The 15,343-nt window shown below is 30.0% G+C and overlaps 1 protein-coding gene across 1 annotated transcript in view; it reads right to left on the minus strand.

Annotated features, from left to right (window-relative positions):
* Window positions 1–3,303: 3,303 nt before the first annotated feature.
* LOC131854026 (uncharacterized) overlaps window positions 3,304–15,343 on the minus strand; it is a 121,671-nt gene continuing 109,631 nt past the window's right edge. The window contains exons 13-18 of the mRNA XM_059205154.1: window positions 12,702–12,938; window positions 11,893–12,276; window positions 7,241–7,525; window positions 6,718–6,876; window positions 5,308–5,445; window positions 3,304–4,973 (exon numbers count right to left, since the gene is read on the minus strand). Of these exons, the coding sequence (XP_059061137.1) occupies window positions 4,629–4,973; window positions 5,308–5,445; window positions 6,718–6,876; window positions 7,241–7,525; window positions 11,893–12,276; window positions 12,702–12,938 (1,548 nt within the window). The 3' untranslated portion in view covers window positions 3,304–4,628. The remainder of the gene's footprint in view (window positions 4,974–5,307; window positions 5,446–6,717; window positions 6,877–7,240; window positions 7,526–11,892; window positions 12,277–12,701; window positions 12,939–15,343) is intronic.

A 15,343-nucleotide genomic window follows, 5' to 3' on the forward strand; every position in this document is an offset into this window, starting at 1 on the left:
AATTGCATAGGAATCTTAGACTCACCTATTTCAACCGCCAATCAGCTTGCTTTATATGCTGTGTTTCGGTTGTCGAGTACGGTATGTGCAGTGAAATTACCGCATAAGAGCCATGACATCTTAGTCCTCTGAAAGGGTACATTAGTCATAGGGTGTAACATGATATCCCTTATGGGATGCCCTTCCAAACGATTTTTGTGGTTCTATTTATATACATAGACGACGATTAGCATTTACCATCAGGTGGTTCGTCCGTTTGTTGATCTATGAAGTTACATAAAAGAAATCATCTCTATGAACATAATTTATCTATAAAACCTGTCCTGTCTCATACTGTTGGTTGGATCAATCCAGTCGTCCATCTTGTACATCTAATCGACCGTCCAAAGGCACGATTAACAAATGATGCTTAAAACTCAACCTTTTTTCGGCTAAGTTAATGGCGCTTGTATAATTAGCCGTTTTTATAGCAGCCAGAATTTATCGTCAGTTAAATCCTGTCCGCCTCTGTATTGTTTATCGTTTGAATAATTCAATTTTCACTTAGCTACGTTTTCGCTTCAGGTTCTCACACAATTATTTTTCGTTATTTATATTCGCAGGTTTTTAATCGCTCGACTTTATGCTTTGTTGTGGTAATAATAACTGTTTTAGTATCTATATGTATTAAATGAATTGTGATCTTGTTTGATTGATACATAAAAAATACTGAAATAGTTTGAAAACAGTAAAAAAAATTGTAGCATATAAAATTGACCCCTATAATATTTTATATTTTTTTTTTTTCCAATAAATATTAGGTATGAAATAAGTACGTCTAGAATCGAAACGTAGCCATATTTACTTTTTGACACGCAAAATGCTATAGTAAAACTGTTAAATTGAATTGAGTTTATCTACTTTAATGAACTTTGATCTCAATTTGGGTAAATTAACCAATGGCATGGCTATATTTAGGTCATAAAATAATCATTAAAGAGTGATCCAGATTATTATCCAGTCTACATACTGAAGCCTTTTAGTAATTAATATTTTAAAAAAATTACAAATATTTGACGTTCATAAGCTGCTAAAATGTCTTGCATGAATAAATTGATTTTTTAATGTATAGTTGCATGGCACAATACATACCCATATTGTTTAGCTAATTTACTTAATTTTAATTTAATTTACTACTGTTTATGGGTAGATAATGGATATCCCTTACTTTTACTTAATTAAGCTTTGTTGCCATTCCAAATTTAAATTAAATAAAAACATTACAGCCGTAAAACTATTTCTTACCTACATGTCGCCAGCAATAAAAAAATGTGTTGCGGATAATCCGTGGTATCCCACGGGTGTCTTGGTATACCACGTGACGATATGACGTCCTTTGTGCTGTTCATATTTGTAGCCACTTTTCATAACGTGGGTAATGTTAATTTATTGGAATTACAAAAAAATATATATACAGTATTTATTTGTAATTCCAGTAAATTAACATTATGTTTTCTTGTATTGTATTTTTAAATTCTAAATGTGTTGCCGTAGAATACCACCAAAAAGTAATTCTATAAATACAATTTAGGAAAGATGTTGCAAATTAGCAATTGCACTAATTTAAGTGACAATGGTACTAGGCAGCTTAAAATGAAAAAATAATAAGACAAGTTATGTCTCACAATTTATTGAATTTCGATTATAATGTCATTATAATATATATTTATTTACATAGTATTTGGGTATTCAACTACAATTTCAATATATAAACGATATATAAGTATAAATAAACATTAGTTACACACAACCGATAGATATTATCCCTATATAAAAAAACTAAATGCACAATATTAATGATAAATATGTATAAAGGGAACATTTCATTTTAAAGCGTAGTACTTAATATAAAATTAATGGAAGAATAAATGTAAATAATCATAATTATATATCGAAAATAAACCGGCATAATTATAAAATTATTATATATAAACTTCGTTTCAACGGCAGTGATTATTATATTTTTTAAACTATTACAGTAATAAATTGCGGTAATAATAACAATTTTATATATATAAATTTATTTTCACTAATTAGCTTTCTTTAAGTATAATATTTCCTTAATTTAAAATGCTGCTTAGTCGAATAGCATTCTAATTCTTTGGTATACATAGAATTTATAGAACTATAGATTCTATTTAGGTAAGCCATTTTATATTATATAATAATTTATATATATTTTTTTATATAAATTATATAGGTACTAAGAATAGAAAGAATTATTTATTTTTAATTCACTGCTTGAATTCATCCATAAATTTATACTTCAGTGTATTTAAACATATTATTATTTTATGCCAGTGGCTTCTTATTTTTGAGAATTAATACAAAATTTCGTCTTAGGTCAGTCAGACCTATTTTTAAAATAATAAGTAATATAATAAAATACATTTTAAATTAAATATGTGCTAGGTTTTTGATATAATGCGTAGAATTTAATATAATATATGAAATAGAATAAATAGTCTACTTACCTACCTACCTACAATGAAAATTTTTGCATGTAACATCGACAATAGCAACAGTACAAAAATTGTAGAACGTAGGTATTACTTTTGCGTAATTTATAAGCATTAAAAAAAGTCGTCTTATTGTGTAAAATGTATTACAAAATCGACATCAATGTACCAAATCTACTTCGAAACTAAAGTTTAATTAAAAATGTTCCGCCCTTAGATCGACAGGACGGTTTATGGAATACCGCTAAATTCTCTAAATGTATAATTCATTATAAAAAATGAGGCCTGATTGATACAACTTTGGTCATCCTTTATATCCTGAGCATTTTATCGAAGCTTATTATTTAAGTTTGGGGTTCTTTTATATTGGCGTTCATTACCTGTAGTATATTAATTTGGCACAAAAAGTATACATACTTACCTAGTTATACTTATATAATCCGACAATTATAATAATTATACAATCTAATATATGTAATAACCGATCATCAATATATATAAATATAACTTATCTCTTAAGCCATATGTTTAGTTTTAATATAATTTCATACTCAAATATAACAATCATAAAAAGCTTTATTAATATAATATAATATAAATATACAGATTGGAAAATAAACATATAAAGGTGAGAAAGATGAATAAATAAAAGAAACAAAAATCGTTTCAATACTTTTACTTTTCATATCACATAATAATTACAAGAAATCTCAAATAATAAATCAGACTTTAGCAACGACGTACGGTCAACAATAAAAATATCTAAACCAATTTAATCACATTCATAATTTAACTCGTGGTCACTTGATTTAGATTGATATTAGATCAGAAACTTTTTCTGTTGACCGTACTTGAAAACAATAAGGCCTAGAACAGTTTCAAAATATTATAAAATCATAAAAAGGATTATTTTAAGAAACAGTAGAAAATTTTCACATGTTTGAGCAACCAGTTGCAATAATTGAACAGAATAGACAATACCGAAAACATCAATTTTTTTTTGTCATTTTGAGACATTTATTGTACGTAGAACAACGAATTTTAACTCCATAAATTGTAAACTAGTCGCAAAATTAACATCGGAAGCTCACGTTTATCATAAAATTACAGTAGCTAGCTGTATAACAAGACCCCTTTGACGCAACACAATAGTTCTACATTTCATGGAACCAGCGCGCGAAAAGAGTCAAGTTATAACGGTCACCTTTTACTGAATATCAATAACATATAACATCAGTTTTGATATGTTTTATGTACTATATGTTACTTTAGGCGATTTCGCTTTCATGTCATAAGATGTGTAACTTTAACAACCCATATACACTTCTATGCACTCCTTAATACTATTCTATATACACTTAAATACATTATATACGACACCGAATAATGGTAACGTATAAATTATAATATAATATCTAACCGAGATTATACTTTAGGCCTAACTGAATATCAATAAGACGTCAAAATGCATAAAACAAATTAAAGCTAACTAGTTTTTTTTAACATCTAAATTTTCACTCGATTACGTGTTCATATTTAAGTTTAACGATTTTAAAATCCGGCGAATAACTTGGACCAAGAATAGCTGCAAGAATTCTGAATAGTTTATATAAGTTTTCTCTGAACAGTGTAAGGGAGTAATGCTAAAAAAACAAAAATATACAATCATTAGGAATTACTATAAATATAACAGCCTAAAATTTTACTATTCAATAGTAAAACTGGTTTTATTTATCTAATATAATACATTAGTTAAATAAATTAGGTTATGTTCGTAAATGTTTCGAAATCAAAATATAGTTCATTATCTTATACAAGAATATCAGTAAGGATCAGTTATATTTTGGTACCTGCCAATGATCCTTTCAATATTAAAACGTACATTTCTAATTTATTTCTCAACATACATAGCATTTGTCTACATTATATAACAATAAGCAGTTTTCTTTATAAATTATGTCAAAAATCTTTATAGGAATTTCAACTTTTTAGTGTGACAGTTGCATTAACTCATGAAATATAATGGTATTCATTAACAGTCATTATTATATAGTCGCTATTACAAAAAATAATGTTAAAAACAATTGTTCGTTCGAGTTAATCTTTCAAAACCGAACATTACCTTCGCTTTCACAACTCTTCAGTAGAAGCTATAGGTGCCTTTAACAAAGGAGTTCTAGGACTTCTAGAACCATCGGAATTTCTAGCGGCTGCTTGGAAATCTTCGTTGGACAACGAAGCTGGGATTGGAGCAATTTTCAACTGATGACCGTTCAATTTGATCTCAGTTATGGAATGTGATCTCCCGTGGTTTGTATTTGGCTTTTCTTTATTGCTAACAGTTGTGGGGTCATGTGTGGGAGTTTTGGCTTGTGATTGCATCACTCTTGTTCGGTTTGATTGTTCTCTAAGTGCCATCTGGTAAGCCACTTCGAACGCTTCACCTAGTGTGAGGATCACTTCCGTAGCTTGGTCCTGTAATTAATGGAAATTGTGTTAAATTACTTTTAAAATAATGCAAATGTAGTCATTATTTACTTAAAATTTATTAATTTGATAAGTGTGATAAATATTTAATGCGGTCGTTTTAATGCGAATTTTATTATCACATATTTTTAGTTGGAATTTATCGCCGCTCGAAAATACTTTTAAGACCTATTAAAAATATACGATATTTGTTCTGTTATATATAAAAATAAAAAAAATAAATATATATATATAGCATACTCTCTACAATAACTAGCAAACGCTTTCAACATCGTGTAGGTCACAAAGATATTTTATCTAACTATTATAGAGTTAAGCTTACCATAGTGGCTACTCTGAACACGTGACAGTAATGGCTCTTGGTGGCGTGGTCTTTGGTGATGTACGCAAAATGAGTGAGGTCATCGGCATCCTGACACGCGCAGTGGATGTTACGAATCTCATGTTCGCATATCAGCTCCTAATAGAAAACAATTTAAATGTAGGTGAATTCATTACGCATGTGCTATTTAAGATAGCAATAGACAACGTCGGCACTATCAGATATCTAGTGTTAGGAATTTAAATGTGAATCAATGAAAACAGTAGCTTATTGGGTATATATTAAAGTTGATTTTCATGTACAAGAAGCGTAAAAAGAGGTCGCAAAAATGTAATGACATATAGAAGGTAAGTATCGTGTAAGTATATCAAACAATTTTAAATGTCTTTTTCTTTGTCTTACTAAAAGAAAAGAATGAATTTATCAGAGTATTTACAATTTCGTAACATAATAACCAAAATTGATGAAAAAACAATACTGTTTATCAAGCATCATAGAAAAAAACACTAATTATCCCACTTAACTAACCGTAAAGAGTTCTAACAAAATTTATTATACAAAAAGGGGAAAAAAGCTTTCCATTTTTTTTTTCTCGAAGAAACAAAAGGCAAGATTGGTCACTGGTTCGATCAAGTGTGAAGAAAGATCCATAATTAAAAGTCAAGCGGGCAAAGTCAGATCTTTTGTGCGCAGCCCTTTTTGTTTAGGCGTCTGCCACCCAAGGATGTTTTGGAAATATACACTTGGTTGGTTTACAAAGTAAAAACATCTTTTAACGAGTTTTTTTAAGGAGACCAGTTGGGGTCTACATAATGTTGGTGATATTTTGCAAATGTTCGAAGAACAAAATGTATTCAATTGTAGAGACATACAGTTGATAATATAGGATTTTTCCTACTCTATCCTAATATGCAGTACAGTTCATCTAGTTACTATAGTTGAGAATTTGTAAGAAACTCTACTGGAACATTCAAGTTTTTTTTTTTCATATTTAACAATCACGTGATATGTAGCAGCGTTTAGTAATACTATTCCGACACAGTTATTAAGAACTTCCTTAATAAAAATTAAACACCGTTTAAAAGACTTGGTGGTTATTGATTATGTCCAAATATTATGATATTAATCTATACATATATCAAAATAACATTTGTCTGTCTGTCTGTTTGGTCCGGCTAATCTCTGAAATATCTGGACGATTTTGACGGTACTTTTATTGGCAGGTAGCTGATGTAATAAGGAATAACTTAGGCTACTTTTATTTCAGAAAAATAAAGTTAAATTCCACGCGGACGAAGTCGCGTGTACAGCTAGTATATATACATATATATATATACGCGGGTTACGGATCACAGTTTAAGAAATACTGAAGTAAGATAGGACTAAATAGAAACCAAGCTCAGAACTTACCCTGGTAATCGTGTTTAGAAACTTGACGCCTCTATAACTAATGGACAGGATAATATCGGGAGAGTCTCTTGGTTCTTTGGTTGATTTCTTCAGTTTCTGTATCGACTTCTTCGTCGATTCTGTCCCTCGAAGCTCCTTCACCACAGTTGATCCTAAATACTGATAAGAAAAAGTAGACTTTGAATTTCTAATACCCATTTCATATATACATATAGTAATTGTATAGGTTTACTATAATTTAGAAACAATTAAATAAAACTAAAAAATTGTTCATTATGAATACGTACGATTTCTTGGACAAAATATATATTATCAATATGTAAAAGGAACTATTTATAGAATAGTCTTTGAATTTCAATAATATTATTGTACTTCTTAAATTTATATAGAAACATCAAGTATAAATCAGTTACAAATTGAGTAAAATTGCTCGTTGAATGTTTGTTTTGTCAGACGAGTGTATAGTAGAGCATAGGAGTACGTTTACCTTTTTAAAGTATTTAAAAAACAATAAAATACTTACATTAGCTACATATGTAACAGCTCCCGTAACAAGAACGAAGGGTTGATGTTTCCACTGTGTCTTCAGCGCCCCGGGAACACCGACCAGCAGTTCCGAAGGCGCCCTGATTTCAAGATCTGATGGTCTAGGAGGCTGAGGAGCTGGTCTGTTCTTCTTACTACGTTTCAAGGTCTCACCACCAGGGGGCGCCAATGTAGGCACAACCGGAGGTGGTACTGGTTTCAAATTCTCCGACGGTGGTAATTTCTCTTTGATTTCTTCTTTCAATTGTTGAATGTTATTTTTCTGAAGTAAAAGCGTAAAATAAGTTTTCAAAGTCATGATTTATTTTAGTGGGTGATTTTACTGTACTATTTATATTAATAACTCGCGGAATTTCCTATAAAAATTGGTATAAGAGCATTTAATTTTTAATACAGGATAAAATAATAGTAGTATTAAGTGTAATCTTAAATTTTCGGAGCAAAAATCCAACCATTTCAAACCAAAATTAACAAATCAAACTTGAGGTTAATTTAAAGAGAACTTTATTTACCAATACTAGTGCAAAACATTTCAAAATAAATAAGCATAAAAAATGTATTTTTATTGGAATAACGCTATTGCATCTTAATTGTAGCCTTGTATCTGTCCATTTTTAACAATTAATTGTTAACAATCAAACATTAACAATTAATTGTTAAAAAGTTAAGTAAGAAATAATTTTGTTGATAAAACAACAAGTTTTAGTAAAAGAACAAATAATTTTATTCATAGTAACAATGTTGACAACCACGTCATAGCTGCAGAATGATAAACAAATCCTAATTAAATAAAAAAAAGGTTTGAAAGTGACAATATACAAAAAGACACTCCAAAAGATTCACACTTTGGAAGTGCAAACAAGTGGCGTTGCAACGACAAATTGAAAAGATGGCGTAAAATTTTAATTAACACACTAAATAAAAGGTACAAAGGGGAATATAATTGACAGCATGAACCATCTAATTTGATTTGTCATTTAATAAAAAAATGGTATTGCGAGTAGTGTATTCAGCTTTTAGTGAATGGAATGATATTCCATTAGAATGAACACGAATGGGCGTAGGTATGGTAACCACCCCTGTAGGATCGTTACCTTTAGTTCTCGAAATCAAATATAGTAGTGAGAAAATAGATACACCAGTTTATTATCAAATATATATTATTATGATAATAATATACAATAATAAAATGGTGTAGTTATTAGAAAGGAAACAAGAGAATATGTTAGATATATATGTACAAATGTTTTACTAAGTTTATTGATGATCACTTAACCTACTACACAATAGGGATGAAAAGGAGTTATATTCAGATGCTTATCACCAAATATTCTGACATACTTATTTTATCATAAAACTGCATCACCTTAAAAAAATTCCTATTGTTATTATTTGGAGAAGGTATGAAACATAAACTTTAATTTTTAAAATACTATGGAAAGTGAAAACTGCGGTAAAAATATAAATATTTAATTGTTTTTATTTTATTTAAATACAGAAAAAAGTAAAGACTCATTGCTTTCTTTATTACACCAGTGCGAAATAGAGCTGGAAGCTACTTTAATAAATATATATATTATGGACTGCAACTTTACTAGTTTCCTTGGTAGGGGTTAATATTCTGGTGGTATTTCACATCAGAACCCAAACTGCGGTTGCAGCGCGGCAGTGCCTCACTCGGTATGAATAGAACATGTTGAATAGACGACGAATTGAGCACTAATTACCTATACGAGTTCGCCGACGTGCGAAATTAAAAAAATATGCATGTGCTGAAATTACGGTGGATGGTTTTAAAGTATGCAGAGGCTCATATCTATAATACATACTAGTAATTACATATGACTTCGTTCGCGTAACCGTAATATCCGGAAATGCTACGTGAATGACATTTTTCTAATATCCCTAGACAATACACATAGCGCTATCTAGTCCCAAGCTAAGCAGAGCTTGTGTTATGGTTACTAGACAACTGCTATAAATACATACATATTTTTTTTTAATACATACATTATATATATATAGAGAACACACAGACGATACAAAAAATCATACTTATGAATACCACTGTTGGTACCGTTACTAGGAATCGAACCTGCGATCATCGGAAGCAAAGCGGTGTGTTAAACCGCTAGACCGCCGAGGTCATGAATTGTAAGACAATTCGGTTGATCCGTATACGGGTTAAGAGAGAACAAATAAACTTATTTTTATATTTACACTATTATTAGGGACATACAATACAGTACCTACTATAAACATTCTGAAATTATCAGAAAGCCAATTTAAAAGAGCAACACGCAAGTATTCTGCTTGTTCTTCTTGTGAGAAATCTGCATTCCGAATAAGTGGAGGAATATAAAACATGACTATTAAAAAGTGCCTATATTAAGTTTATTTCATAAAAGATTATTTTTATTACTATTTTAATTAATTAATTTTGTTTTATAAGCATGAATGTAATTAAACATCTTAAGCACTCATCTAAATCACTTTAACGCCCCAAATTTTAGTGACTTGTCATCATCGGATGCTCATCTCCTTAATATTATTTACTCTTTTATCCGCCCCCAATATTACACCTGAGACGGGGTGTTGCCTGGCTACACCCCGTCTACACGTGCGTGAAGATAATTAACTACAAGATGAGCAATTTAACAGGGATTAGCTATTTTAATCTCGTCAAGATTTTGAGGTGTGGGTTAGACGCCTTTTAAAGTTTTAAATATATCACGACTACATACTTAGGTATACGTTTTCATACTTTATTATTTTTACTAGCATTTTGCTATAACTTCGGTTGTTTTTTTTAACAACATTAAACATTAAAAATAAATTAAATTAAAATCAGCTTAAACTACTGCCATTGCTCATAATTAATTAAACTAATAATATTTTAGACTACTGTCTTACTGTCTTATCTAATATAAAAAAACGTAAAGTGCAAACCTTAAATTATGTTTATAATTGATACTACAATCTATTGTTCATTCCTCTTTTGAAATAAATCTAATTTAAATAACTCTATAAAATTATAAACGTTATATTTTATGTATGTATTCATTTAAAAACTATCAATCAATACTATGATTAATCCATTGACAATAGTTAATATGCAATGACATAAGTATATTATATATCGAAGACACATATAAATTATGAACACTATGAATGAATAATCATATTAGTCAAATATATAAGTCATATTTTTTCTTATTCTTCCACTCATTCGGAATGCATACTCCTTACAAGAAGAACGACCAGTGAATATGCTTGTTGCTCTTTTAAATAAATAACATGTCTTTGAAATAAATACCCAATTGTCTCATGTACTTAGTACCTATTAATAAAATATTAATGGAAATTAAAACGGTAAAAAAAATACCGATATATACTCAAAAATTATTAAAAGAACGAAAGACAACGATAGACTCCCATGCTACGACAACGTAGCAAAATATACTAAAAGTAGGCACATCTGCTGTTGCTTTCACCACAACATCGAGTAGACAATGTCCCTGACTATCCCATCCGAAATAATAGTCGTGACGGTAAGAAGGTATATTATATAAAAACATTCACATAAATTAGATATTAATAAATGCCAATGATATTTAACGACCTCGTTGGTCTAGCGGTTAACGCACCGCTTCACTTCCGATGTTCGCTGATTCGATTCCAAGCATTAGAATATGATTGTTTGTTCGTTCTAAGTATTTTCTATGTTTATTATGTATCTATTTACCTAAAAAAACCGCATTAAAAAGTATTTATACATCAGATATCTAGTACTCGTAACACTAGCTGTGCGTAACTTGAGATGGCACTGTTTGAGTTTGTGTTCTTCTGGGATATTATCATTATTATATTATTATATTATATTATTGGGTATAATTATTAATTGATAATAAACATTAAAAAACGTTTTGATTTTAGCAGTATTTCATATCGCATATATAACTAATAATACATTGCGAAATGGAAGTGTGGAATACCGAGGGAGAGTTAGAATGACATGTCATGATTAGATAACCTATCAGCTAATATATAATTGTGCTATCTGATAGAGATGTAAAGAGTCCCCAGCACAAATTCATGGATGAGGCAATTTACAAAACCGATAACCCTTGTGGAAATTTATTAAGTCTTATGAATACTATTACTGACTATTGACTTGGCATACCTTTTATATCTAACAATTCTTGCTTCATTAACTTTTAGTAGTTTAATTAAAATTAAAAATATTAAACCTTTATACAAATTACGCGGTTACTTAGACAATTAAGTATAATACGAGTAAATTCGATTTTTTTTTTCAAATCTCCGCTTTGCTTCTTAGTAAAGTTAGTTTAGTGTGCCAGGCAAGCAACCCTTTACAAATAACCATGTATACAAATGGATAATCATTGCTGTTTCAGACCTCTTAAATTATACATTAGCAATATATTAATTATACTTCATTTTCAATAAAATAAATAACTGACATTATTATTGGATTTAATATTGATTGATAATTGAGAAGAACAGTACAAAAATGGATTGGTTTTAATCAATATTGACAATGAGATTACAATCTAGAGTAGACTTGTAGAACAATAAGGAATCTGACATAAAGATATACAAACTCACCAAAGTATTGAGATCAGCATTAATATCTTCCATATTATTGGCAGGCCCATTCTGCTCTCCAGAAACAGACGCTAGAATCCTCTTCCTGTGCCCAACCTTCTGTATCTCCAGAACAGCAGTCAACTCCACCTCCCAAATCCTTTTCACTCTATCCATATCGACATACAAATGCTTCCTAAACGTATCATTATATTGTTCTAAATTAATATTCCGTAACCATTCTTCAACTGATTCGTTTTGGTTTTTACTTATATTATTATTATTGTGGTTATTGCTTATTTCTGCTATTTTAAGAGGTAACTGTTTCGATGATTCTACTATTTTATGTCTATCATTCTCCTCTATACCCATTTCGCGTAGATCATTCTCGTCTAAGATGCCATTCTGAAATAGATGTGGGATATTTAATCTTTCTGCAATTTTATGTTTTGTATTCCACAAACATCTGTTGTGTGCAAGTTACAAGATATCTTCATACGCGAATTTTTGTAATCAATGTAATCTTAGTATTCAGAAAGAAACATATTTTACGCGAATTGAATTTGAATTGAATTGAATGGTAAACAAGCCGACAGTTCCGATGAAAGTAACCGGTAATCTATATACGTAAACAACAACACTGGTATCTCTACATTGTAATAAAGTACAAGGTAACAATTGTGTTTAATTTAGTGAACTTCCATTCTGGAGTAGTTAGAGTTATTAGTATTGTTATGGTTTCCTAACTCGTAATTTCACTGCCGTATCAAAGCAAAATACATTGCATTCCACAAAGCCTTCCTCTTTTAATATAAATATAAAGAACTTACAATAAAATCGATGTCGTCATAGCCACTGTCCAAAAATAAAGGTTCATAATCATGCAACCCGAGGCCAGACAACCAGAGTCCGAGGTTGGACGCCACAGATGGACTCAAACTTGACTCAGAGCAACTGAGCCCAAGTCTCGACGTGAACTCCTGTTCGAGTTCGCTAACAAACACCGACTCGCGTACGAGTTTTGTGCCGAACGAAGCCATTATCTCGGAGATTTTCGCCCACTCCTCCTGTTAACAAAAGAGTTTTTTATGTTATGTGAGGAATATGTAAAATTATATGTAAAAACGAAGTGTCTAAGCAGATGAAAAACATAATGATTATAATAAACAATCACTAGTATTTGTTGACATATTAGTCATATTCCGAGTATGAAAGGAATAGAAATATTTTTTCTTTCCTTTAATATCGTGGATTACCAGTGATACGTTTGGACATTTTTGTTTAGATGTCTGTTATATAAATCATTAAATGACGGTAATAAACTATGTTTATATCAAAATTCAATGTGTTTCATTGAGTTTAGATGGGCTGATGAGATATGTCTATATTGTAGCTGATAAGCTGACGATTCTTTTTATAAATTTTGTAATATTTTGATTTCTGTTTTTTATATGTCACTTATGACTACTTCTGTGTACTAATATTCTGTTTTTTAGCAAAATAGTCGTTGTATTCTCACTCTATTCACATATATTACTATCATCTATTATATTTTATTAGTTACCACGGATTTGAGTAACCAGACGGCACTATCTTGTGAGTATTATATTTACATATTAATATAGAAATAAAGGCGACAGATATGATTTTTTACACAAGGTGTCTAACAATACACCATCTGCTTCATAACTTCGTCCACCTGCCTCCATCGCACGGTTTTATCTTATCGAGGAGACAGCTACAGCTTGTCGCCATATGAGGGCATAACGCCCGCATGTGATGCACTTTTAGGGTTCCTACGTAAATGTATAAAAAACCTCTTTAAATTAATATTTTTAGTTTATCAACCTCTATCCATCTTCACGCAATCACTCTTGGGATTTAGTAATATTATTGTTATATATCTTATTAGAGAGGTTTATGTTGTGTAATTCGTAACTACATAGTAATAACAAATTATTTATTAATAATAATAAGTGTAGCATATAAATGCTACACTTATTTTGAGTAATACAGCAAGAAATATACGGGTTGAGTTATCAAATTAAAATTTTTATTAAATTTGATACCTAGGACTTAACGTCTTATATTAATATATTAATAACTAAATACGTTATTAGTTTATAAGAAGCGAATATATAATTTAGAAATCCTGAATTATACATATTATTTATGATTTCTAAATTAATTACTTTCTAATAATCTACAGAACACAGAAGTTTTATTGATTTATTTATTTCGTAGTTGCCAAGAAAATTTAATTGAAAGAAGTTCGAAACATATATATCCAACTCACTCTTAGCCAGTTTCAACTGCCTTACAAGGAGAAGCACCTTTTTGTTTTTTGTGTGTATGTTAATATACGATATATTTAGTTGCCAATGTTTTATGATTTTTCAATTAAAAAGTTGTATTTTTTAATTATTTATTTATTTTATTGATCCCTTTAAATATTACTAAAGTAATATTTTATTAATTTTAAATGAACAACCTACCATTTTCCGCAAAATGGTCTGACCATGTCAGCTCATCGCTGGACACTACCTTACAAATCCACTACGCAAAAGAACGACACAAATAGAGGGAAGTATTCAGAGAAAAAGTAATTCTGCGGGGTTGTCACGACCTTCACGAATAAGGAAAACTACTTGAGGAGGGAAGACAAGAAAAATCTAAAATACATTTTTGCTTACTATCTATTAATATACAAAACTTCCATATATGTAATAGTTTCATATGGAAAATACATATACAGAGATGTGTGTTATGTCATAACATTATCAGGTAAAATTCAAATTATTTAGTATGCCGTAGTATTATCGTATACAATACGATAACAGTACTATACCCTTGACATATATCTTACAATAATCCACAACGAATAGATAAATACCATTCCAATAACGCTACTAGTATTTGAATTTTAAACATTAGTAAGTAAATTAAAGTTAGGTACTTGTCTCTATTTCGTTCTTTACTGTTTTGTTGTTATGTTAGTGTTGTTGATATTCTAGTGTGCAGTTAACTTAACAAACTACAAGTGCGTACAGGGTAGAATGAGGACCGTTAATTTTCATTACTTCCTGCCTTTGTTGACTGTTAGTCATTGCGTAATTGACATTTTGCATTTTGCACAACAAAACATAATGCATGCCCTCATTGAAATTACAGCCTACAGAGGATCTGCTGAATGAATTCTGTACAATTTGTGCTCGTTTCGCAATACAGTACGACAAACATTTACGTATGACAATTTATGTATGATGATTGACATGCGAAGGATCCTCTTAAAATAGTGACTTACAGAAAAAATAAATTTATGTGTTATAATTACTTCTTGATATAAACCACTTCGATTACTTTTTCACTCTATTACTAAATTAAGTAATATCAATTTTATTAAATTATTTCTTCAAATAAAAAAAAAGATCGTATGTCGCGTATGCGAATCATACTCGACCTCATTTTCCGA

Source organism: Achroia grisella, unplaced genomic scaffold, assembly GCF_030625045.1.
Source record: "Achroia grisella isolate CSIRO2021 unplaced genomic scaffold, CSIRO_AGI_Agris_v1 utg918, whole genome shotgun sequence".
Taxonomy (NCBI): domain Eukaryota; kingdom Metazoa; phylum Arthropoda; class Insecta; order Lepidoptera; family Pyralidae; genus Achroia; species Achroia grisella.